The 25,287-nt window shown below is 38.6% G+C and overlaps 1 protein-coding gene and 1 long non-coding RNA gene across 3 annotated transcripts; both read right to left on the reverse strand.

Moving 5' to 3' along the window:
• Positions 1-544: 544 nt before the first annotated feature.
• LOC149178634 (uncharacterized) lies at positions 545-2,076 on the reverse strand. Its single transcript, XR_016258864.1, has 2 exons — positions 1,424-2,076; positions 545-590 (listed from the first exon to the last, which is right to left on the reverse strand). It is a non-coding gene; the product is annotated as an uncharacterized LOC149178634 (long non-coding RNA).
• Positions 2,077-23,153: 21,077 nt separating this feature from the next.
• On the reverse strand, positions 23,154-24,699 carry LOC149178635 (uncharacterized). Of its 2 annotated transcripts, none has more exons than XM_089423678.1 (2): positions 24,343-24,699; positions 23,154-23,474 (listed from the first exon to the last, which is right to left on the reverse strand). In XM_089423678.1, the coding sequence occupies exons 1-2, from the start codon at positions 24,542-24,544 to the stop codon at positions 23,155-23,157; spliced, it is 522 nt and encodes a 173-aa protein (XP_089279804.1). In that variant the 5' UTR covers positions 24,545-24,699; the 3' UTR covers position 23,154. The 2 variants fall into 2 exon arrangements, with proteins under 2 accessions (XP_089279804.1, XP_089279803.1); XM_089423677.1 differs by lacking the exon at positions 24,343-24,699 and adding an exon at positions 23,595-23,951.
• Between the last annotated feature and the right edge of the window lie 588 nt (positions 24,700-25,287).

The following is a 25,287-nucleotide window of genomic DNA, read 5'->3' on the forward strand; positions in this document are numbered from 1 at the left end:
ATGGGTTTAATTCAATATGCTTATACCTAGTATACTCATTAAGCAACAGGTTTCATGTCCTTGTTGCTTACTCTATACTGGAAGCTATTACTCTTATTACTTATGTTTATAGCTGTATCTTCCTAATAAATACATGATATGATTTCTATTCGCATTCAGTAAGCTTGATACGGATAGATAAGCATGATACAGAAGCTTAACCCTACTACAGCTAGTTACATGTCACTATGAATGCCATTGATTAACTTATACGACATACAGGATAAGGTCACAGTAATGTAAATGAATATGATAGCTTAACCAAGTGACTTGATTCACGTAATTAGATATGGTTACATGAGAAGAGATGATACAGGAGCTATATCCATTGATTTAATTAGACAATAATCGTGACAAGATAGGATAGCACTGGTTATAAGCTCATATTGGACATTCATTACTTATGATGCATTATGATTATGGATTCCTTATAGGTGATAGGTAGAAACAGGCAGCAAGCAGCACATACCTTAATGACACATACATTTCTCATATAAAACACATATTCTCCATATAGAGATGATATCATGACATAACAGCTACTATTCCACCTTTCTCTGGCTCCAACGTAGACAAGTAAGGAATCAGTTCATTTGCCATGGATTGTGTAATATGCACTGCCCTCTGTGAAAATAGAGGGAGCGGAACATCACTAACTGTGGAGTTTTTATACTTTAACACCAATGAATGTGGCCGTTTGATCCCGATACCAGGGACTGATGAAAGAAAGTCACAACCTGCGAGGACACACATGCCTGCAAAGAAGACATTTAAGCCAGTCAGTCCGGTCACCATTTTGTTTGTTAATTAACTTGCCTTGCTCAAGACCATGAAGCTAGCTGTATTCTCTAACATCAAGACAAGAGCCAAGATTACAAAACGAAGGCAGAGTAACCGCCAAAACAGTACGAGTTATACTTTTGTCCCACATCAGCTGAACTTAGGGATACAAACTGTCAGAAACCTAGACTTTAAAGAAAGTGCATTGGGTTTTAGCACGGCTAAATAAAGGACAACGAGGTTATGCAGTTCAAAACATTTAATACCAGTCCTTGCTAAAATAATGAATCTTGAGCAAATGCCAACTGAGCTTATGAAGCTTGAAGAATAACCTGTGAATAGTTCTTGCCATTAAATCACTGTCTTCATTGATAACAACTACTATTCCACCTTTCTCTGGCTCCAACCTAGACAAGTAAGCCAATTGAGCATCTGCTTCATAAGGTGCAAAAACAAACTCAACTCCTTCTGTCTTAAGGATCTGAATCAGGGAAATAATGAATCTTGAGCAAATGCCAACTGAGCCTATGAAGCTTCAAGTATAACCTGTGAATAATTCTTGTCATTAAATCACTGTCTTCATTGATAACAGCTACTATTCCACCTTTCTCTGGCTCCAACCTAGACAAGTAAGCCAGTTGAGCATCTGCTTCATAAGGTGCAACAACAAACTCAACTCCTTCTGTCTTAAGGATCTGAATCAGGGAAGAGTTCAAAATGTCAATCAGCACAAAGCTTCAAAGTGGCAACATCTTAAACAGAAACGTAGCTGGCAGAAAAACCTGTGAACCTTTCTGGCAATATCAAAAGCACTACCTGAATCAGTTCATTTGCCATGGATGGTGTAATATGCACTGCCCTTTGTGAAAATAGAGGAAGCGGAACATCACTAACTGTGGGGAAGTATAACTTCAGCACAAGAAAGATATAGTTTTCATAAACAGTGACAATAAAACGAATGTGGTTCACAGGCACTTCAAATCTAGATTTTTTGTTTCTGATAAGAAAAAATACCTAGCTTGTTCCAGGCAAGCATCTTTCCTCCTAAGAAAGAGAAAACAGTAACTAATTACAATGGCCTTATATAGTAAGGCAATACCATCAGTTCAATCCACCAATAACAAAATGAGATTAGAAAAATGGCTAAGCATGTACTAAGGTCCATAAGTTGAAAATCTTTGATCCCTTAAAAACATTATGTGCTTCATAGAGTGCAGGCATTATCAGCATGTTAACCCTCCGGTGATACCTTGTAAAAGCCCTCACAGGTTCCGGCTTCTGTAGCTGACGTGAGGCAGAACAGTGATGAAAAGGAAGGGAATTGTGGCTCCTATGTCAGCAGATCCTGAGCAAAGAAGGAGCTAAAGGATAGTTCCAGATCTGTAGTAATTTCTGTAGCAACTTTGGTTACAAACTTCTGGTTAGGGCTTCTGGATTGATTTCAGTTCTGTAGAATTCATTTTATGATTAAAATCTGCCCTGAAGTTAACTCTGAACAAGCTTACACTCTTGAATTTTGGTTAATCTATACATACATTGTTCTGTCAAGCTCAGGTTTTGAAGATTGGATTGTATGAATTGCTGTATATTGAATTGGACTATTCATTCTGCTCACTACAGTGTTACAATTATTGACACAGTGTACCAGAAAATACATAGAGCAAAGGAACTACAACAATATGTGAGCTGTTTGTATCAAGAAGACAAGAATTAATTGGCCAATGCTTTCATGGCATACCTTTATGTTCAGTACTGCTGCCCATGATAGGCATTAACCAGTGTTTGGATTGGGTCAAAACTGTGTAATGAGCGGGTTGATCAACAGACCCGCTTGACCAACATAGTCCCTCTCATGTGTGTTGAGTAGATGTAATAAATAGGCGTTGAATACGAATAAGAGAGGGGTGTAACCATTAGTACTTGATACTGTACTTCAATGATTGAACTAAAGGATACATAAGAGGTATATGACAGAAAATGCAGCTGGTATTAAGTAGCCAACCTTGAACCTTAAGGTCAAAACTCTTTGCTAATCTAATTGAAATTCATAGCCTTCATTCAGGCCTCTCCAAAATATTTGATAGAAAGCAGTCAGCATAGTCATTCAGATCAAACAGTAGTAAAAAAAATGTTTCAAGTGGATATTAAGTCAATTCAACTGATACAAGAGTTCAAAATATTAGTAGCCCGCTTCATTTTCATTGAGTTGCCAATAGTTACAACAACATTTTCCAGTTGCAGGATCAGATCAATCTCTATTTTTACCTAGAACAAAATGAACTATAGAGAGATGACTGATCGCTGATCAATGCATTGACATCTAATGAGTCCAAAGAGCAAGGAGATCCACCTCCTAGATAGGAGGTCCACTTGAGAGTTCTGTTCCTTGAAGATGTGGCAGAAAGAAATTGAATTGAATCATTCTTCATAGCTTGGATTTGCAAGAGCCAGTGGGATAGTGAGGGGACAGTTTCACTGCAAAGAAAAGCAAGAGAGTTTTGTGTAAGATTCAAATTCACATGTTATTAAAATAATTGAAAATTTGCGGTTCCTTACTGAAATTATTCACTCAATTGTCAATTAAGAGGAAAGTGTAGTAATACAAAGAGAATTAATTGCTTTACATGCTACTTCTCAAGGGCGGAATGACCTTTTGTGCTTTTCAGGCATGCAGATATAAATTAGAACATCAAATTATGTACAACACAAAGGCAATCTATGTATCGATCAGCTAATAAGGAAAATTAATGCACTGACAGAAGTGAAGAGCAAACAGAACATATACAAAATCTAGACGCATATACAGAGGAACCCACAAGTCCATACCCAGACCGATGTAGAGAGATCTGAACGTATTTCTATTTGCAGAACACAATATTTTGCGATATTTTAAAGAAAGTTCAGACACTGGTTTCAGTTTCCAGTTAACAAGAATCGGAGTGTTGAGAACAAGCTTATGAATACATGGACAATAGAAACACAAAAAAGAATAAATGCTCTTTGCTCACCTGCTGAGAAGCATCGCTTGGCTGATGTTCTAGATCCTGTAATTTTTTTCTCCTTTTCCAAAAAAGCCTTGTCTTCCTCAACAAAAAGAGGCTATACTCTTCCCCAATCCATTTTTCAGATGCAAAAACACGCCCACCAACACTCAGTTGCATAAAAGACTTTTGTTCTCTAATATTCTTTGCCGAGGAGAGGAAACTAGCATGGCATCCACCAAGTAAGAACAAAGAATGTGGAAGATGAACTGGACAGTCGAACAGAACATACACAAAATCTAGACGCATATACAGAGGAACCCACTCAGCATACCCAGACCGATGTAGAGAGATCTGAACGTATTTCTATTTGCAGAACACAATATTCTGCATTCTGACCAGTATATGAAAATGGCATGACAAACTCTTGCCGTTAAACAATAAGGAGCTTTCTTTCTTTTCATTCCAGTAGAAAATAAATGCCCAAAGGAAGAGTAACTACAGGTATAACAGTAGCATGAAGATGGTAATCCGAACCATCAAAACATTCATCAGAGTTGTTTATTTTCAGCCCAACAGAAACTAAAATGCCCAGAAGAAGAGTTCTTATGTTCAAATAATAATAAAGACAGATATAACAATACCATGAAGATGGTATTCCAAGCTTCCAGCAGATATGAACTCGTAGACCAGAGAAAGTCACATCCTACAGAGGATAAAATGTGTCAATCTGTACTCACAATGACATCCGAACTATCCAACAGGAAGCTGTTGTGTACATGGAAATCTCGCAAATTGTATGTAACGTCGGCAACGTCTTCGAGATATTTCTCATACGTCAGTCCTGTTAAGGATGGACACAGTTCGAGCAGCAAACTATCCTTTAGGATGCATTTGTATTGAACATTTTCCTCTATTTGGATTATGCAATTCAATTGCAAACTGCGTCGATATGTGGTTAGCTGTTTGCATGTGGAACAATTAAGTTGGTCCATGATAACTGTTCCAAATGTATCGGCGGGCAGAGAGCAATTGTTACAGATTATAACAAAGGGTTCTGCATGTATGTTTGCTATAGTCAGCATTCCTTTAACCTGGTCCATGTTTCAGTACAAGCCTAGCGTTAGATATTGTAATAAAAATGCTAAGAGGATGTTAAATGAACGTGCGTAATTTAGGAGAACAGGAAATAAAGATTTATAATATATATTTTGTGGAGTATGAGAGGACCTTTGTTGTTGAGGCAGGTAGTTTTCTCAGGTCTGCAAGTACCCTGTCTGAAGTAACGGCTGTAATGAATGTGGATTTGCAAGTGCGTAATGACCCACGTTCTTTGCCTCGGGCAAGATTTCGAAACAGCACCATTGGTGCTTCTTGTTTCGAAATTTGTTGTTGGATGGATTTGAAAATTGGCTTAAATGTACTAAAAAGATGCACCTGCGTTGCAAAATGTACTAGTGTTAAATGTAATTGCTTTTAAGTAAATGGTTACTTAAAATGTATAGATGATTTAAATGTTAAAAAGAATAAATGGTTGAATTTGTATATACCGTGGCTTTGTCTTTTTGAGCTGGGTCGTCCTTGATAGTTAGGACATATTGACCAGCTATTTCTTTCGCTGCTGTTACAAGGCCGGCAACTGTGCCGATTGCAAACGCAGCTGTTGTGCTGGTGAGCTGGTTAATAGTCGTCGTGGGAACAAATCTGTATTCCGTACAGATAGGTGGAATTGGTTCCAAGATGCTCTTCCCATGCAAAACAAGTATACACGGACAGTCTCCATGGTCGTAAACTGTCTTGGCAGAGACCTTGAAATCTGTAATACAGATTCCCTGGCCCACTACAAGTTTCGCTTCAGTAGCAGCAATCAGGCTGTGTGGCACATTTAGCGTAATTGTCATATTCCCTCTGCTGTCCACTAGGTCAGCACGTAACAATTCAATTCCGTGGACTTCGTCGACCACTGTTTTGTATATTACTAGAACCTGGCCGTGAAAAGTTGTTCCCATTTTCAGCCCTTTTAACTCCTGTATTGTGATTGTTCTGCATAGTTGATGCTTGGCTGCTATCTCAGATGTACTTTCCTGTTTCTGCCTGTAGAACAATATTAAAGAATCTGAATTAACATTATGTTTGTACTATAAAACTTGATGTACTTTCCTGTTTCTGCCTGTAGAACAATATTGAAGAATCTGAATTAACATTGTGTTTGTACTACAAAACTTGTAAGAATAGATTTGAAGGTTTTTTAGTTACTTTTTAGCAGTTTCTGAGACGTCACAAGTCTCTGAGAGGGAGCATGTCTCTGGAGCAGGTACTTCTTCGTGCTGTCTTTTCATATTAATTAGTTGTTTACCAGTCTCTGATCTGAAAGGCAGCAAGGCTCTGGAGGAGTTACTTCTTCGTGCTGTGTTTTCTTATTAGTTATCTGTACAACACGAGTACAAGATATTACGTCTACAAGCAAAACTTGTTCCATGTAATAATAAATATGTATTCTATTAGGTCTACAAGCAAAATGTGTTCCATGTAATAATAAATCTGTGCATAACGTTATTCTATGTGTCGTTACATACCTAGATCAGTTAACGCAGAGTGTTGCAAGGGAGCTACAAGAAATAGACTTTCAGTATGGCCATTGGGGATTGATATTGCTCGGATAACACAACATTTGTTTGAACAGAGTGTTGCAAGCGAGCTACAAGAAATAGACTTTTAGTATGGCCATTGGAGATTGATATTGCTCGGATAACACAGCATTTGTTTGAACAGGGAAATATGAAGTTTCCTTGAATATGAAGTTTAGCAAATTGTAGAGAAACTTGTGTCTCAATGCTACTTTGATTTTGCTACACGCTAAAATTGATTTGTTCCAAGGGTCATTAGAGCTGTAATAGCGCATAGAATATGCTGTGATCAGACCAATAAGCCCATGTTACATTTATCTCACACTGTTTCATAGGCAAAGTTGTCCAGATATGGTCTATTACTGTGTTTCGGTGCGGAGATAGTTTGCTTGTTATTTCATGTAAGTTTTCCATTTCCATAAATTGTACAAAGAGTTTGCTACGAGCTATTTCTTGTTGTATGTCAATGTTCAAATCACCAACAACTAAAAAAACACAGTCAGTATATGTAGTTTGCGACTTTGCTTCCTGAATTATTTGCATTATTGTGGATACTTGTTCAAATGGTGTTGCATAAATGTTCATTAAACAAATTGGTCGTTGGAAGTACATGTCAATTAGGGTAAGCTCTGTTTTGTTCTTGCAAAATGTCTTTCTTGCTCTAATAGGTATTTTTTTGTTTATGCAAGTAAGAACTCCATGTGTAGAATGTGCAGCCGCAAAATTGAATGATAAGAATTCTTTGACTACTGGTGGAGTGTACAAATGAGTTTCTTGAAAACATAGAATCATGTTGTCCATTAAGTCATTGTGATGAATCACGTCACTAAGATGTGCACATAGACTACGTGTGTTCAGGCTTGCAATCTATAAAACATCCTTGTTAACAGATTTCTTCTTTGCAAATTCTAGTTTCCATGCACCAATTGTTTCTAGCCGTGCCATCTCATTGATTATTTTGTTTTTGACATGGAAGTTTTGTTGTGTCAATTTGTTAATCAAGTATAGTGAGTCAATAGTTCGAACACGTGATAATGCAGTGTAGACTAGACCATGTTTTGTGACACCAGTTGGGTCAAATGCAAGTTGATCCAATGTCAACCCTTGTGTCCGGTGTATTGTCCGGGCACAGGCTAATTGGATTGGAAATTGTTTTCGAATTGTAATTTGTAATTTGTTCCGAGACATTGCTAGCGATTTTGCTATTCGAAAGATTGGTGTCCAATTTGGCATTATATTTATGTCATATAGTTGTTTGAAGTTGCTTCTTTGTTGTTTCCCAATTTCTGGGTCTAAAAATTCTATCCAGACAATGTCAGGCCTGTTGTTATTAGATGAATAGGATTTGAAAATCCCTTCAGCACCATTTACTAATCCATCGTTTGTATTGTAATTTCCTGCATATAGTTCAACTAACATGTTCTGTTTAACTGTAATTGTTGATGGCAATGAGATTGTTTTATCAAAAGCAAAATAACTCGACCCAGGAAGCTCATAGTTGTCAATTGCAACGAGCATTATTTGTTCCCCCTTTGTTAGGGAAAGCATTTTCACATTGTGAATATGGACATCTTTGTTGCGATAGAAAATGTGTGGGAAAACTGGGCTTGAAGGTGGGACCCTATAGCAGTTGTTGTTTACATAAGCAATATCTTCATCTGTTTGCATGTTTAATCTCATCCTATTTAGTACATCAATGAACAATGGGTCTTTTTGGCGCATGGCTGTGTGCAGTTGATAACATTTTATTTTCTCTGGCCAGAAGTCATATGGAATTGTGTTTTTGTTGATTTTTGGGTTTTCAAAGATCAGGGAGTCTCTGACTGGGTTTGCCTGGTAAAGATCGCCGGAGAATATCGTGTCAACATTGCCAAAGTATGAAGTTGGTGTGTGTAAGATTTGTCGCAGGCGCTTATCAATTTGATATAGTGTTGTTGCACCAACGAGCGATGCCTCATCTATGAGGAGGACACACAATTGTTGGAAATGCTTTGATAATGTGTCCAATTTTTCATTGTTTAGTGAGGGGCAATCTGCTTTGTTAAAGGGAAAATAGAATGCAGAATGCAATGTGACACCACCAGCATTGAAGGCAGCTTTGCCCGTGTATGCAGCGATTATTCCTATTAGTTGTGATGGGTTATAAGGCAATGCCACATTGTGTATGCATACTAAGGTTTGGAAGATTTCCTTGGCTGTGTGTGTCTTGCCTGTTCCTGCACCTCCTGTTAATAACAGGTAGATTAGCTCGTCTGGTCTGTACAATTTCCTTGTTATAACAAGAGTAACTATGCTTGCTTGTTCGATGTTTAATTGTCGCATTAATTCATAGTACTCTACGTCTTCAAGTATACGTGGTTGTTTCACGATTTCATATGGCCTTGTAGATGGTAGAGTAAACTTCTTGCTATCTTGCAAATGTCCCAAGTCATTTTGGAAGTCGTAGTTTTCATATTTGTCATCTATCGATTTGTTAAATGTTATAGTTTCTGTTTCATTTGATTTCAAACTATCTATGTCAAATATTTCTCCAGTTTCTGTTTCTACTGTGTGCATTGCGTCATCTATGTCACCCCATGTAGTTGTTGTAGCAAATTTGAACTTTTGTTCATTTTGCTTCACTATTTCTTCGACCGCAACATATGCAGCTTGCCAACTTGTGTGATGTTGCTTAATTTCAGTCTCACTTCCTCGATAAGGATAGTATAACATCAATTGCTCTCTACAGTGATTTTCAATGTCCTTGTATTTGTTATATCTAACAGATCGAATGACACATGGTCTACTTGATTTTCTGCGTTCTTGTCCTTTCTTTGTATAGCTAGATGCAAATTCCGCTAAGCAGACATGTTCAATAGCAGTAGGTCGGAGAGCATAGTAGTCAGTAATTGATGGGCACATTATGTCTTCTGAGTCATCTGCTTCCTTTTGCAGATCTTTTTGTCTTTTAAGAACAAATGCACGATCATCGACAGGAGATGTGTCAATAAATACACATTTCCATGAACTGGAGTTTAGTGGGAGTGATAACACAATATGCATTGCTTGTTGTGCAGACATTTGTTGCAAGTTGACCAAAGCTTTCCCTAAAGAACTAATGGTATCTAGGATATCAGATTTTGTTTTCACATGATTGTCGCGTATGTTTTTGAATGTTCTTGTGAGTGTTTTATCTTCTTTTGTCATATAAGAACTGCAATACATTGCAGCTGCATATGAATCAAGTACAAATTGGGAATCAGTGTTTGCAATCCAAATTCCTGGAATATGTTTAGCGAAGTTGTTTGTCCAGATGTCAACTGGGTTCCTTTGCAATAAGAGTGTTGTTCTATTTAGTGTACATTGGATAGCATGTATGTATTCATTGTGTACTAGTCCAAGGTTGGCTAAAAAGCTATCAAATGTATCATTCTCACTGTATCTTGTGTTGTTTATTGCTTCGAAGATTAGCTTTGCATGTGCTTTTGTTTTATCACTATCGAATTCAAGAGGCTCAAGTATTTTTGTTACTTTCATTGGTGGTACTGGGAAATTAAATCTGCAATTAGAATTTGCACGCTTCCTACAACTTTTTGTGTGACAATGGTGTTGTAGAACTCTAAGTTCACTTGCAAGTAACAGTGAATTAGTTGACAAGTAATTGTCAACGAATTCTTCGACTTCAATATTTGTATTTTGACCATAGATTGGTGTAGATTTTATCCATAGTAAGCCATGTTCATGTTCACTACCCCGGTTTTGGAATTCAGTTACATAGAAGTGGTCAGTGAGCTCTCCATAATACTTGTGATCATGAGATATCAATTGATGTAATGCATCCCTCCTAGATCTATAGTAACGTACAAAAGTAACAGGGTCGTTTCTTATTAATGAGCTAGGTTCATTTTCATCAAGTTCACCTGTGTTTGGTCTTCTAGTGTTTTGTTTTATGTGTCTCAATGCATGCATTAAAGGATCCCAAAGATGCTCCGCACTGCTAAAGGAAACAAAGAAAGTGGGCGGCCCTAGTTGTCGTATCATTGCATAGAGTTTGTTCCGTATTTGCTGGTGGTAGTCAGGTGAGGTACGAATTGTTTTTAGGTCCATGTACCCAATGTCAGAATTTAAAATACGATCTAGGTTTGGTTTTGACTTAACGTCTTTTGCAACTAGTTTTCTACCTTTCAACTGCCCTTTTCTAATTCTAATCCACATTGTATTCAACACCTGATTTATGATAATGCGAATTGCTTTATAGAACAAGTTTGTAGTATGATAAGCAAAATCGTGGCTTTTATGCAGCACTTCCCAGTGGCAAATCTTTTGATATGTAAAGTTTTCGGAGATGTCAGCTGGGCGTTTGTTGCCATAGAAAAGCGATGGGAAACTCATTTCTTCTGAGTACTTATCTTTGAAGATTCCTAATGGCATGTATCCAGCAGCAGGTGCAATGTTAATTTGTTTATTTACAAGGTCATGGACGGTGTGTGCATCAATGAATCCATGGACCAATGTTTTTGTCGTTGGTTCATCGTTGTCTTGGTTATCGTGTTCGCTATCTTCAACATCACTTGAACTTTCATAAGCTTCTTGGTTTTGTAGGAATGCCTCTTTCCAATTTTCATTTATGGTAGCGTTCTCGAGCTTGTAAAGCATCCTTTTGCATAATTGTTTTAATGCTTTCATCACTTTGTGAACTCGAACTCGACCAAATGCATAAGCACTTTTGAATCTTAAACTCTTTTTGAGAACAACGACAACCGTGTCAGTGTCTTTTATAGTTCGAGGTAATGCAGATTGGATTCTGGAAATGTTAGTGGGGACATTGATGACTCCTCCAGTTAAGCCCAGTTGCGACTTCTTATGTCGATGGCCCATTTCTTTTATTTGCAAGAAGGGCAATCTTAATGCGACTAGTCTTTCCTCTAGTTCAGTGAGGTCTCTCAGTGTTCTAGTGCCATTGTTTCTTTTTATGTGTTCAGGGATTGCATATTTAGCAATTGTTTCATGTTTAATTGCTTTTTTGCAATGTTTACAAATGTAGCAATTTTCAACACGAGATTTAACATTCTCGAAACTAGTTGATAGTTTCCTAATCTTATTTTGTTTTGCTTGACATTCTTGTTTCACAAAGCAGATGTCTCTTTTGAAAAAAGTTGTTTCACATGATGAACAATTGAAAATAGGTGTGTCACTTACTTGTCTTTGATATATTTGATCAAACTCTGATAATTCTGGTAATTTGTTCATTGATCTTGATTGAATCGAGAGGTCGGATTCTCCTGATTTCTTTGATTGTGCTGAACGATCCTTTGATGTTGTTGTAAATCGATTGTAGTCCATGTTTTCTATGACTATTTCTTGTTTCATTGTTGCTGTGTTGAATGCAAGTCTTATTTTCTCCGTTTTCGATTTTGTCCGGATAATGCCTTTAAGCAAATGCAAAGATAAGCTTTTTGTCTCTTTGCCTAATGAACAAGGGATTACAATTCCTGTTTGTGCGTTGTTTCTAATTTGTTTTTTCAAGTTTCTAAGTGATCGAAATCTCAGTGTCTCGAATTTTACTTGGTTCGTTGATCGCGCTGATAGATCCGTTGATCTTCCTGCAGATGGGCTGTAGTCCATGTTTTCTATGACTATTTCTTGTTTCATTATTGTTGTGTTGAAGGCAAGTCTTATTTTCTGTGTTTTCAATTTTTCCCGAATGATGCCTTTAAGCAAACGCAAAGATAGACTTTTTGATTGTTTGTCTAATCGACAAGAAGTTACAATTTCTGTTTGTCTGTTGGTTCTAATATGTTCTTTCAAGTTTCTAAGTGATCGGAACCTCCGTGTGTCACTAACATCTTTTGTGTGCGGTGTGTCACAAATATCTTCTGTGTTGTTTAGAATTACTTGTTGTTCCATTGTACACTTGTTATATTGAATGCCTATGTTTTGCCTTTTCGGATTTTCCTGAGCAATGTCCTTAAGCACATGCTTGTTTAAGTGACAAGGTGGTTTTAATTTAGCTTCAATTGGTTGACATTTTGTCTCAGGTTGTGGTTCAATATTGTTCTTTGAGGTATCGGCTTGTTGTTGGAAGGTACAACCAATTGTAGGCTGCCTATGAACCAAAGGCTCGAAGTGCCCATTCAAAGGATCATCGTCACGGAACAGTATGTCACGAGTATTTGTTGTAATACCTGAATTGAAGTGCAAATACAGTCTCATCTTTGTTTTGGACCAAACCCTAATTGGAATTTTCAACCAGTTTGACAGCCAATGGATGCAGAAAATATCTCCCCATAGACCTCTAGATGCTGGGGGTATATTGTTTGAGGCAGATTTAGCCATTTTGTCTAAATAGATTTCACGGTTGCTAATGTTATGCATTTCTTTCAGTGAGGCTTCATGCAGTTCATGTTCATAAGACCAAATTGCCTCACTATCTTGTTTTTTGAGACAGTTTCTAAAATATTCTATTGTTCCTTTCCTTAGCTCCACTGATGTGTATCGGAAATCTAGCAAAAGTTCTAAACTATCGAATAAATAGTCTCCAATTAGATATGAGAAATTGTCCACACGAAATAAGTCATGCTTTTGCAATACCAATTGCAACTTGTGTTTATCAGACATAGGTGTGTCACAAACATCTTCTGTGTTGTCTAGAACTACTTGTTGTTCCATTGTACTTCTGTTATATTGAATGCCTATGTTTTGCCTTTTCCGATTTTTCTGAGCAATGTCCTTAAGCACATGCTTGTTTAAGTGACAAGGTGGGTGTAATTTAGCTTCGATTGATTGACATTTTGTCTCAGGTTGTGGTTCGATATTGTTCTTTGAGGTATCGGCTTGTTGTTGGAAGGTACAACCAATTGTAGGCTGCCTATGAACCAAAGGCTCGAAGTGCCCATTCAAAGGGTCCTCGTCATGGAACAGTATGTCACGAGTATTTGTTGTAATACCTGAATTGAAGTGCAAATACACTCGCATCTTTGTTTTGGACCAAAGCCTAATTGGAATTTTCAACCAATTTGACAGCCAATGGACGCAGAAAATATCTCCCCATAGACCTCTAGATGCTAGGGGTATATTGTTTGAGGCAGATCTAGCCATTTTTTCTAAATAGACTTCACGGTTGCTAATGTTATGCATTTCTTTAAGCGAGGCTTCATGCAGTTCATGTTCATAAGACAAAATTGCCTCACTATCTTGTTTTTTGAGACAGTCTCTAAAATATTCTATTGTTCCTTTCCTTAGCTCCACTGATGTGTATCGGAAATCTAGCAAAAGTTCTAAACTATCGAATAGGCAGTCTCCAATTAGATATGAGAAATTGTCCACACGAAATAAGTGATGCTTTTGCAATACTAATTGCAATTTGTGTTTATCAGACATAGAAGACATGATGACGACTAAGTGTTCGATGCAATATTATGTTTACTAATGCAATGCAGTTACAACCAGAGAATCATAATAACAAGTTGAACAATGAAAATGATTATAGAACACGGAGAGATTGTGTGCACCTTTGGGACCGCAAATGTTTGCTAAGCTGCGGAGACTCCTTATCTCAGGTAGCATCCACTGCGCAGGTCTGATACTGAAGTTCGAAATATGACTGCCAAGATAAAGAAGAACGTAAACCCATTGATGTAATGCAATTACAACCGCAGAATCATAATAGCAAGTTGAACAATGAAGTGATTCACACAACTGACAATAATGGCTTTAAATTACAACCCAAGACATTGAAATTTTTTAGCAAAGAACTGGGAGGTCGCCATGATGAAAGTGGCATTCAGGAATATGATATAACATTGCCAATGCTGTATAGTGAGTCCCTCCGAAGCCTAAGTAAAGGTACAGGGCTCTCAGCCAGCCAGGAAGACAAAACAAGTAAAGCCTGGACCATGCGGTAGATTAAATATGTTGCTGTTATAGAAGACAGCAAGGCAAAACATATGCCACAACTGTCTGAGACATTGTTATCATACAATTAACTTGAATGTTGACTCTCACCATAGAAAGTCTGTGAGCTAGACATAGCGAATAAGAGATAGCATAAGACAAGCTACGATACAATAAGGGATAAGCAATGGTACTACTAAGATGAAACCGGACCCTAGATGTGACTGGAAATGCTGAGATTAAACATTAAAGGCAAACAAATAGAGCAGATCTTGTAGCAATACAGAGAGCACCTTCAGATCAGGTTTTGATCATGCAAGTTGAAAGTATGAGTATGGCATGCCTTTAACAGGATTGGGAAAGCTGCAACTACACATTGCAAGAGCACCTGAAGATGGAGATGGGCCTTACAATTGGGAAAAGAAGTGTGTCATGAGAAGAGGCATTGATCTAATGACCCTTCTTACAAAATTTTGTCAAGCCACTGTGTCAAATTCAACTCAACATAGAAAGCAACCTGAACTAATTCATTCACACGTGAAACTCCTACCAGTCAGTAAGTTTGAATACCCAACAAGTTTGACTTGCCACTACTCATTGGCAGTACAACACATGTAATAGAGATTCACAATATGGATAAAGGATAATGTTAATGTTTACAGTTCAACAGCCTAAATGATCTTATAGGGTGACTTAAAATCAGTTTATATTGAGAATTAAATGAAAATTTAATTATATAACCAGTGGGGTAGTGGTTCAATATGGTGGGAGGTGTGCCTTCTCAAGCTTCCCACCATGGATCCAATCTGCCTACAGGCATGTGCTTTGTGTCAACCCCCATGCATGTAAGGCCATGGAAACTCTTCCACAATCTAACTTGTTGAAGGATCATTCTCAAGCGAAAAATGCAAGTATGTTGTTGCCTCTTGGTCCAATTGACTGTTTTTGTTCATGTGAGGAGATTAATAAAGTTTTGATTTCAATTTCAAAGGATTACAACAATCCCTGTACAACAGAGCTTACAAAAATTCTATGATAAAGTGTTAAAAGAAGATTTCTGAAGGAGAGGGCATTGAACTCCAATGACAAGTTGAAGGGAAGGAAACCAGACCCTGGATGTGACTGGAAATGCAAGTATGTTGTTGCCTCTGAAATTCATCATCACAACAGCAACATGGAGAAAATCCTCATTCAGTACAGATAGAATGGTGCAGCCATTTCTCCTTATCATGAACAATGAATCAAGAACTCCCATATTGTTGTACTTGCATCCTAATTTGTCTCTTGGTCCAATTGACTGTTTTTGTTCATGTGAGGAGATTAATAAAGTTTTGATTTCAATTTCAAAGCATTACAACAATCCTTGTACAACAGAGCTTACAAAAATTCTATGATAAAGTGTTAAAAGAAGATTTCTGAAGGAGAGGGCATTGAACTCCAATGACAAGTTGAAGGGAAGGAAACCAGACCCTGGATGTGACTGGAAATGCTGAGATTAAACATTAAAGCCAAACAAATAGAACAGATCTTGTAGCAATACAGAGAGCACCTTCAGATCAGGTTTTGATCATGCAAGTTAAAAGTATGAGTATAGCATGCCCTTAACAGGATTGGGAAAGCTGCAACTACACATTGCAAGAGCACCTGAAGATGGAGATGGGCCTTACAATTGGGAAAAGAAGTGTGTCATGAGAAGAGGCATCGATCTAATGACCCTTCTTACAAAAGTTTGTCAAGCCACTGTGTCAAATTCAACTCAACACAGAAAGCAAGCTGAACTGATTCATTCACACGTGAAACTCCTACCAGTCAGTGAGTTTGAATACCCAACAAGTTTGACTTGCCACTACTCATTGGCAGTACAACACATGTAATAGATATTCACAATATGGATAAAGGATAATGTTAATGTTTACAGTTCAACAGCCTAAACGATTTTATAGGGTGACTTAAAATCAGTTTATATTGAGAATTAAATGAAAATTTAATTATATAACCAGTGGGGTAGTGGTTCAATATGGTGGGAGGTGCGCCTTCTCAAGCTTCCCACCATGGATCCAATTTGCCTACAGGAATGTGCTTTGTGTCAACCCCCATGCATGTAAGGCCATGGAAACTCTTCCACAATCTAACTTGTTGAAGGATCATTCTCAAGTGAAAAATGCAAGTATGTTGTTGCCTCTGATATTCATCATCACAACAGCAACATGGAGAACTCCCATATTGTTGTACTTGCATCCTAATTTGTCTCTTGGTCCAATTGACTGTTTTTGTTCATGTGAGGAGATTAATAAAGTTTTGATTTCAATTCCAAAGGATTACAACAATCCCTGTACAACAGAACTTACCAAAATTCTATGATAAAGTGTTAAAAGAAGATTTCTGAAGGAGAGGGCATTGAACTCCAATGACAAGTTGAAGGGAAGGAAACCGGACCCTGAATGTGACTGGAAATGCTGAGATTAAACATTAAAGCCAAACAAATAGAGCAGATCTTGTAGCAATACAGAGAGCACCTTCAGATCAGGTCTTGATCATGCAAGTTGAAAGTATGAGTATGGCATGCCCTTAACAGCATTGGGAAAGCTGCAACTACACATTGCAAGAGCACCTGAAGATGGATCAGATGAGGTTTTGATCATGCAAGTTGAAAGTATGAGTATGGCATGCCCTTAACAGGATTGGGAAAGCTGCAACTACACATTGCAAGAGCACCTGAAGATGGAGATGGGCCTTACAATTGGGAAAAGAAGTGTGTCATGAGAAGAGGCATCGATCTAATGACCCTTCTTACAAAAGTTTGTCAAGCCACTGTGTCAAATTCAACTCAACACAGAAAGCAACCTGAACTGATTCATTCACACGTGAAACTCCTACCAGTCAGTGAGTTTGAATACCCAACAAGTTTGACTTGCCACTACTCATTGGCAGTACAACACATGTAATAGAGATTCACAAGTACTGCTATGTCAAACTATGACATGTGAGTAGTCGCAAATTTTTACACGCGTCAGCAAGTTTGACCCGCAAGTGCAATGGCATTTTTGCCCAAATCTTAGTGGTCCATATTGCCAACAAGACATTGATCTTAGCATAACAGGTCTAGCGAAGGGAATTTTGTCTTTTATCTCTCGATTTTGTCTAGAGTGATTAATCAACATATTATAGCTTCAACCAGAGTCATGAAATCCATTCCAGGTGTGAAGATAATAAACATGTAACTTAGTTTCTTACTTATATTGTTAGTTATATTGGTAATTTAGTTTCTTACTTATATTGTTAGTTATATTGGTAATTTAGGTTCTTAGATATAATGCGAATATATCGTTGTGTGTGGGAGGCAGAGTCAGAGTTCAAAGAAAAATTCCATCTACTTCTATCTGCAAAATCAAAAATTCAAATCTAAGCTGATTCAAATCTAAATATATTGTTTTGGTAAGCGATTTATAGAACATTTCCCGTTGTTTCCACAAAAACTCAACAACTTTTGCTTTAGTTTCCATGTGTTTGTACTATTCACTCAAATCTGAGTATTTGTTTATTGTTCATGCCTCTTTTATTCATTAGTTGTGTTCATTCATTCCATTTGTACAACTTCAATTAATATTTGGTTGAAATTTAATGTACGTTGAGAACATGAAGGCATCACTTGAAGAAAAGAACTCATTGGCAATCACTCGAGGAAGCAGATAGTTAAGAAAATTTTCGCCCTCTGTTATAAAGGAATTCCTTGATGAGCTCAAGAGGGTTGAGACTCGTGATGGCATGAAGAATTGGGTTTTCTTCAGATGTGACACAGCGTTTATTTGGCACCTATGTTCTTAATGTGGCTTGCAATGTGTGCACCAGCGGCTCACATACTTCTCACCACCATGGTCTATCTGCTTATAATTTCACTCATAGCAACCACCATGACTCGGGACACTCCAACTCACCTCTCCTCAACAGGATCCAATAAGAAGTAAGGAGTAAACAGTAAAGGCCTATCCGTCCAACTATGTATGGCCTCAACAAAGGGAAAAAAGACGATACCCATAAGCATTGGCTCATTAAGAAAAAATTGTGCCTTCAGCTAAGGCATTGATCCTAGAATGGTAGCTAAGACAGACAGGAAACAAATACAGCCTTCCTCCATCAAATTGAAAACTGAAAACACACCAAAATGGAGCATCACAACAAGGCTTAATAAAAATAGATAAACGGAACATAGATCTCACCACAATAGCTAAGAGCAAAAGGTAGGCAAATCCTTAATGATAAAACTATTTCACATTGCAGTGGAACTGATTCACCAGCCGGTATTCTAAACAATAATTCTCAAGCAATGATCCATTGCTGCTGGTCATCCGTTGATTTTTGACTGCTCTGCTAATTTTATAGTAAAAGCATGGGAGGCAGCAAACTATGTAAAGGAGTGCCCTAGCCTCACATAAAAGCAGCAAAAACATTCCATAATGGATTGTTAAGCAAGCTAATGGTTAAAATTAAATTCAATGAAGAAAAGCATAATGGCTAACCCTGGTAAAGATAGGGGAGTTGCTGCTGCTCATGGAGAGCCACAGGCCTTCAAGGATGAGTACAGATGGGCAAGTCTGTTCTAGCAAGAAAAGCATGGGAGGCAGCAAACTATGTAAAGGAGTGCCCTAGCCTCACATAAAAGCAGCAAAAACATTCCATAATGGATTGTTAAGCAAGCTAATGCTTAAAATTAAATTCAAAGTTACATAACGAGATACATGCAAACTTAAGCAAAATTATTATCTAACTTATGAAGTTATTAAGACACGGCCATTCTACAAGCAGGCCAATCTACACTGTAGGCCGAGAGATACATGTTGTCTAATCAGCAAAGAAATCCAACAATTAAGAACCAGAATCTACATTAGAAACAAAGGGAAACATGATGGCTAACGCATTGATAAACATGTTGCCTAACCACTAAATAAATCGCAATTTAGCGTTCCAATAGCAATACAGTGTGCTGTTGGTATTATCAACGGATTATCTGAAAGAATAAATGCATGCAGTTACATAACCAGATACATGCAAACTTAAGCAAAATTCTTATGTAACTTATGAAGTTATTAAGACACGGACATTCTACAAGCAGGCTAGATGGATGCAGAGATTAGGGATGTGAATCTACACTGTAGGCTGAGAGATACATGTTGTCTAATCAGCAAAGAAATCCAACAATTAAGAACCCTCCCTGACCCAACGAAAAAAGAATACGAAAGAATTCAAACTCTTATACAAGGGAAGCACTGTAGAAGCTCAGGAATGAAAACATAAAGAGTACCTGAAATAAACCAGTGTAGTGGACCCGAAGCGAAATAACAAGCCGCGAAGTAACCACGAAATCATGTATAAGCTTATTATATAACAAGAAAATTACGTTACACGTAGCGGCATAATGTCACCTGGAATGAAATGTGTACACAAGACAGGTACAAATGGCCTAAATTACCTTAACCCCCATCAAATCAGCTTAGGTGAGGGCGCAACAGATGTTGAGGATATCGCCTGAATCACCTTAACCCCCATCAAATCAGCCTAGGTGATGGCCCAACAGATGGTGAGGATATGGCCTGAATTACCTTAACCCCCGTCAAATCAGCTTAGCTGATGGCCCAATGAAAATACCTTCCGAATTTCTTATAACGCCAAGCTAGAGCTCCTCCCACGGAAGACGAAGTTAAGCAGATCAATTTGGGCACGGACGATGAACTAAGCCCGATATTCATCAATGCCCACCTTGCTCCTGAGGAAGTAATGTAGTATACCCAACTCCTCCAGAGGAAAGGCCTTCTATCCGTCCCCTCTAAGTCTTCCTTCTCAACCCGGCCTCTAAGGATGAGCGGCGACCGTCAGTCCGCATTTGCCACCCAGCTCTCAGTCCCGGCTGCTCCCGCCCCCTCACAGAGCCGTAGTTGCAGGTCGAACAACGCATTTCGCAGGTGCATTTCGCTGATCCTTAGCGGGGTATGATAGGAGCCGGGGTATGATCCTCTGTCTCTTCGAGTTCAAGAGAAAATGTTAGGGTCCCCCCCATCCTTCCCCCCCTTCCTTCATAGTTATAAGGCTCGATGGACCCTTACGGAGCCGGCCCCCGGAGGGTACAGAATGGATCCCTTGTCTCCAAGAATAAAGCTTTATCTGGCTCGAAGGGGCCATACCGAAAAAGGAAGGTGAGCCTCTGTCTGGCTCGAAGAGCCCTTTATCTGGCTCGAAGAGCCCTTTATCTGGCTCGAAGCTTTATCTTGCTCGAACTTTATCTGGCTTTATCTCGCTCTTAACAGAACGTGCGAACCCCCATCAAATCATATCCACTGCTGCGAAGCCCTTGGAGCATCCTTCACCTTCCACCCTTGCTCCTGAGGAAGTAATGGCCTGAATCGTTTCCACGCTCATATCTGAGGAGCCTGGGTTTCTTACCTTGAGCCAAAGAACTACTTGCTACCTTGATTGCTACCTTGAAGAGGCCCTGAAACCTTGAGCCTGGGAACGCATTAATCGTTACCCTGGAAATCTAACCCACTTACAAAAGAATAGAGCTTCGACCCTTGAGCTGAGATAGATACTACTGCTTGACTCCTTAGCCGCTTGGCTGCATGGGACATTACAGGTAGGTGTTTCAGTGATGCAAAGTTTGAATATATCCAGGTGACTATAGCGGAATCGTCATTTCACATCATCATTGTGATAGAGACGAGTGGTTTCAACCAACAAACCGAGCCATGCTACCATAAGCCCACCAAAAGAAAAGCAGCCATGCCGAATAGTTGAAAGGCGAGCCTCTGTCTGGCTCGAAGAGCCCTTTATCTGGCTCGAAGCTTTATCTTGCTCGAACTTTATCTGGCTTTATCTCGCTCTTAACAGAACATGCGAAGCCCCATCAAATCATATCCACTGCTGCGAAGCCCTTGGAGCATCCTTCACCTTCCACCCTTGCTCCTGAGGAAGTAATGGCCTGAATCGTTTCCACGCTCATATCTGAGGAGCCTGGGTTTCTTACCTTGAGCCAAAGAACTACTTGCTACCTTGATTGCTACCTTGAAGAGGCCCTGAAACCTTGAGCCTGGGAACGCATTAATCGTTACCCTGGCAATCTAACCCACTTACAAAAGAATAGAGCTTCGACCCTTGAGCTGAGATAGATACTACTGCCTGACTCCTTAGCCGCTTGGCTGCATGGGACATTACAGGTAGGTGTTTCAGTGATGCATAGTTTGAATATATCCAGGTGACTATAGCGAAATCGTCATTTCACATCATCATTGTGATAGAGACGAGTGGTTTCAACCAACAAACCGAGCCATGCTACCATAAGCCCACCAAAAGAAAAGCAGCCATGCCGAATAGTTGAAATAGTGGAACAGCGATGCACCTGTTAATACCCTGCAACAACACCTGCACAACACCTGTTAATACCCTGCAACCTTAGCATATACATATACCTGTTTACGAAATAACGAAACCTGTTTACCAAATAACGAATTAATGCTAGCATTAACACTAGACCGTTGACGGTCAGGCATAATGAAACTGGGCATAATTTTCAACTTAACCTATGTTCGGGCCTCTTCCGCCTCGGGAAGAGGCCAAATAAGATGGGAAAGCTTCAGCGGGGAAGCAGACATAGGAAAACACCGCACAGACCTTATTCTAACCGCCGTATAACAGACAAGGAAAACGCTAAACTAATGCTAAGTCGGGTCATAACGATTACTATAGTCCCTGCCGGATGCCAGATGGCAGGGACTAATAAGAAGAAATGATGCAATAATAAAAATGGTTGTGATAACAATATAGATGATTGGACAAGATTGTGTGGTTATCAAATTTTCTTATTTTACAAACAATTAGAACTAATTAATGAACAAAGGAATATAATTAAACCAGTGGATTTTGACTTTTTCATTGTTCGGAGAATATGTTACTAATTTAATTATGTGAGTATGTTTTATGTCTATGAATCTTGTTGTGCTTTTGGCTTCAAGAGCATCAATTACAAGTTATTTTTATGAAATCTTTATTGTTTGATAAGCCATTTGTATAATTGATTGTTGGATACACTCACAACCCGAACAACTTACCTATATAAGTGACAAACCTATTCTTCGTTGCATTTTGATAGATAGTAGTTAGTCCATAGTGTTCGTTGCATTTTGATAGATAGTAGTTAGTCCATAGAGTGGTTCAATATCGAGATTATCCTTTGGGGGTAAAGAAGCGTCAATTAGTGGATGTAATTGTTGATGACGACCATATAATATTCTCGTAGTTTGGAATATGTGATTCTATTTTGGTTTCAAAATGTAATATACTAAATATTTTTGTGTGTATTATGTGCACCATGTCTGCTTTTCCAATTTATTTGTTGAAGTTTCAAACACTTTGTTCAAGTTTCAAGATTTTGAATGCTTGAGAAGTTTTTTGGATGATGCTCAATCCATTTCTACCATTAAAAAAGAACTATTCAAACACTCCCACAACCATATTTTTGAAAAGAAAAAAACCAAATTCCAGTGAGATATGACCATCTCCACGAAATTAATAATAATTAAAAAAAAAAATCAAAACCATTCATATCATTTTAGAATATAAATTAGTTTTACAATTCACACATATATTACGAAAAAAATTATCTGTACTAATTTATTTCTTAAACCCTCTTAAATAAATTAATGTTAATTTATTTTTAAAATAAATATAATTAAATATATGAAAACAATAATTCTTAGAATTGCTGAGTTGCGCTCTTTGCATCTTATGCGACCGCTGTAACTATTAAATTTGAAAAAGTGAGTGGAAAAATGACAGTTGTAATTAATTGTCTGCTGCCCATCACATGATTAACCGTGCAAACTGCTCAAAAAGGCCATCGTAATTTGACCCACGCGGCATACAGGACTCGCTGATACAATAAAAATCGATAACGGAACGCTGGAAGATATCAAACTCAAAAGTGTGATTGCAATTATAGGGCGAGTGTTGATCAAAGTGTGCTGCAACCATTCGATTGCCCTGAATACCTGCGCATGATACGCGGGATACACTTCTTTCTCCCATTGCATGTATTCTTCTGGAGTCTTGTAGTTTATCTCCTGCATTTTGAGGTAGAACATTCGCTTTCTCAGAAATATCATATTCGCGTCAACCTTGCTCCGGCGACCTGCATTCAATACAATTCAGCACTTAATGTAACAGTATAAAGGACCAATCATGCCATAACAGTCAATAACTATAATTTCTGCAATCTAACGTTCAAAAAAAAAACAAACAACAACACTACCTGAACCAAACTGGTATTCGCCGGAGCTTGCAGCTTTTATAACGAGATCCCTCCGGTTAACTCCTCTCTTTCCCTTTGCAGCAGAAACAGTGGGAACTCTCCCATTATGTTTCTGCGGCACTGGTCGTGAGAACGCGGGGAACATATGGCACATGTGCCCAGCATAACCTTTGGGGACTGATATCGCAACTCCCAGATCCATTGCTGACCCACAATTCTCTAGAGTATTGTAAGACAGCAGTCCTTCGTTAACGACCAGCAGAAAGAAAAAAGCTTAAATAATTTTGATGATTTTCCTCTCGCAATCTCTTGCAACAAAGAATTTCTGTCAGGAGCACGCTCTGGATGAAACGCTGCGGTTGAGAGATATCTGATTTATAGGGTAAATTTAGGGCAATCATTCAATGAAAAGAAAGATGAAGCAGCCGATCGTCTGCTTCCTTATCATGTTAATCCGCGGCTACGCGTTTTTGCCATGTCCTCATTCTCCACTATTTAAGGTTTTGAAGTTGACAACCACCGTTTTGAATTTATAAAGGAATTAGCGCTACCTGATCATGTTAATCCGCGGTTACGCGTTTTTGCCATGTCGTCATTCTCCACTATTTAAGGTTTTGAAGTTGACAACTACTATTTTGAATTTCGAACGGAATTAGAGCTACCTGTAACGTCCTTTATCATGCTTTTTATGTTATCATGAGATAATGATCATTATCGAAAAGTAGGTAACGAAAAGGGCCGCGTCTACCTGAACCAAACTGGTATTCGCCGGAGCTTGCAGCTTTTATAACGAGATCCCTCCGGTTAACTCCTCTCTTTCCCTTTGCAGCAGAAACAGTGGGAACTCTCCCATTATGTTTCTGCGGCACTGGTCGTGAGAACGCGGGGAACATATGGCACATGTGCCCAGCATAACCTTTGGGGACTGATATCGCAACTCCCAGATCCATTGCTGACCCACAATTCTCTAGAGTATTGTAAGACAGCAGTCCTTCGTTAACGACCAGCAGAAAGAAAAAAGCTTAAATAATTTTGATGATTTTCCTCTCGCAATCTCTTGCAACAAAGAATTTCTGTCAGGAGCACGCTCTGGATGAAACGCTGCGGTTGAGAGATATCTGATTTATAGGGTAAATTTAGGGCAATCATTCAATGAAAAGAAAGATGAAGCAGCCGATCGTCTGCTTCCTTATCATGTTAATCCGCGGCTACGCGTTTTTGCCATGTCCTCATTCTCCACTATTTAAGGTTTTGAAGTTGACAACCACCGTTTTGAATTTATAAAGGAATTAGCGCTACCTGATCATGTTAATCCGCGGTTACGCGTTTTTGCCATGTCGTCATTCTCCACTATTTAAGGTTTTGAAGTTGACAACTACTATTTTGAATTTCGAACGGAATTAGAGCTACCTGTAACGTCCTTTATCATGCTTTTTATGTTATCATGAGATAATGATCATTATCGAAAAGTAGGTAACGAAAAGGGCCGCGTCTACCTGAACCAAACTGGTATTCGCCGGAGCTTGCAGCTTTTATAACGAGATCCCTCCGGTTAACTCCTCTCTTTCCCTTTGCAGCAGAAACAGTGGGAACTCTCCCATTATGTTTCTGCGGCACTGGTCGTGAGAACGCGGGGAACATATGGCACATGTGCCCAGCATAACCTTTGGGGACTGATATCGCAACTCCCAGA

This window comes from Pinus tabuliformis, chromosome 4_1 (assembly GCF_031772625.1).
Source record: "Pinus tabuliformis cultivar Carrire ecotype Pingquan chromosome 4_1, CPIR1, whole genome shotgun sequence".
NCBI classification, from domain to species: Eukaryota; Viridiplantae; Streptophyta; class Pinopsida; order Pinales; family Pinaceae; genus Pinus; species Pinus tabuliformis.

Excerpts from the sequence above, each read along its gene's own strand:
- LOC149178635 (XM_089423678.1), bottom strand. The coding sequence starts at position 24,544 with ATGGATCTGGGAGTTGCGATATCAGTCCCCAAAGGTTATGCTGGGCAC. Across the intron at positions 23,475-24,342 it reads CGAATACCAGTTTGGTTCAG|GTCGCCGGAGCAAGGTTGAC; the intron begins GTAGACGCGGCC and ends TATTGAATGCAG.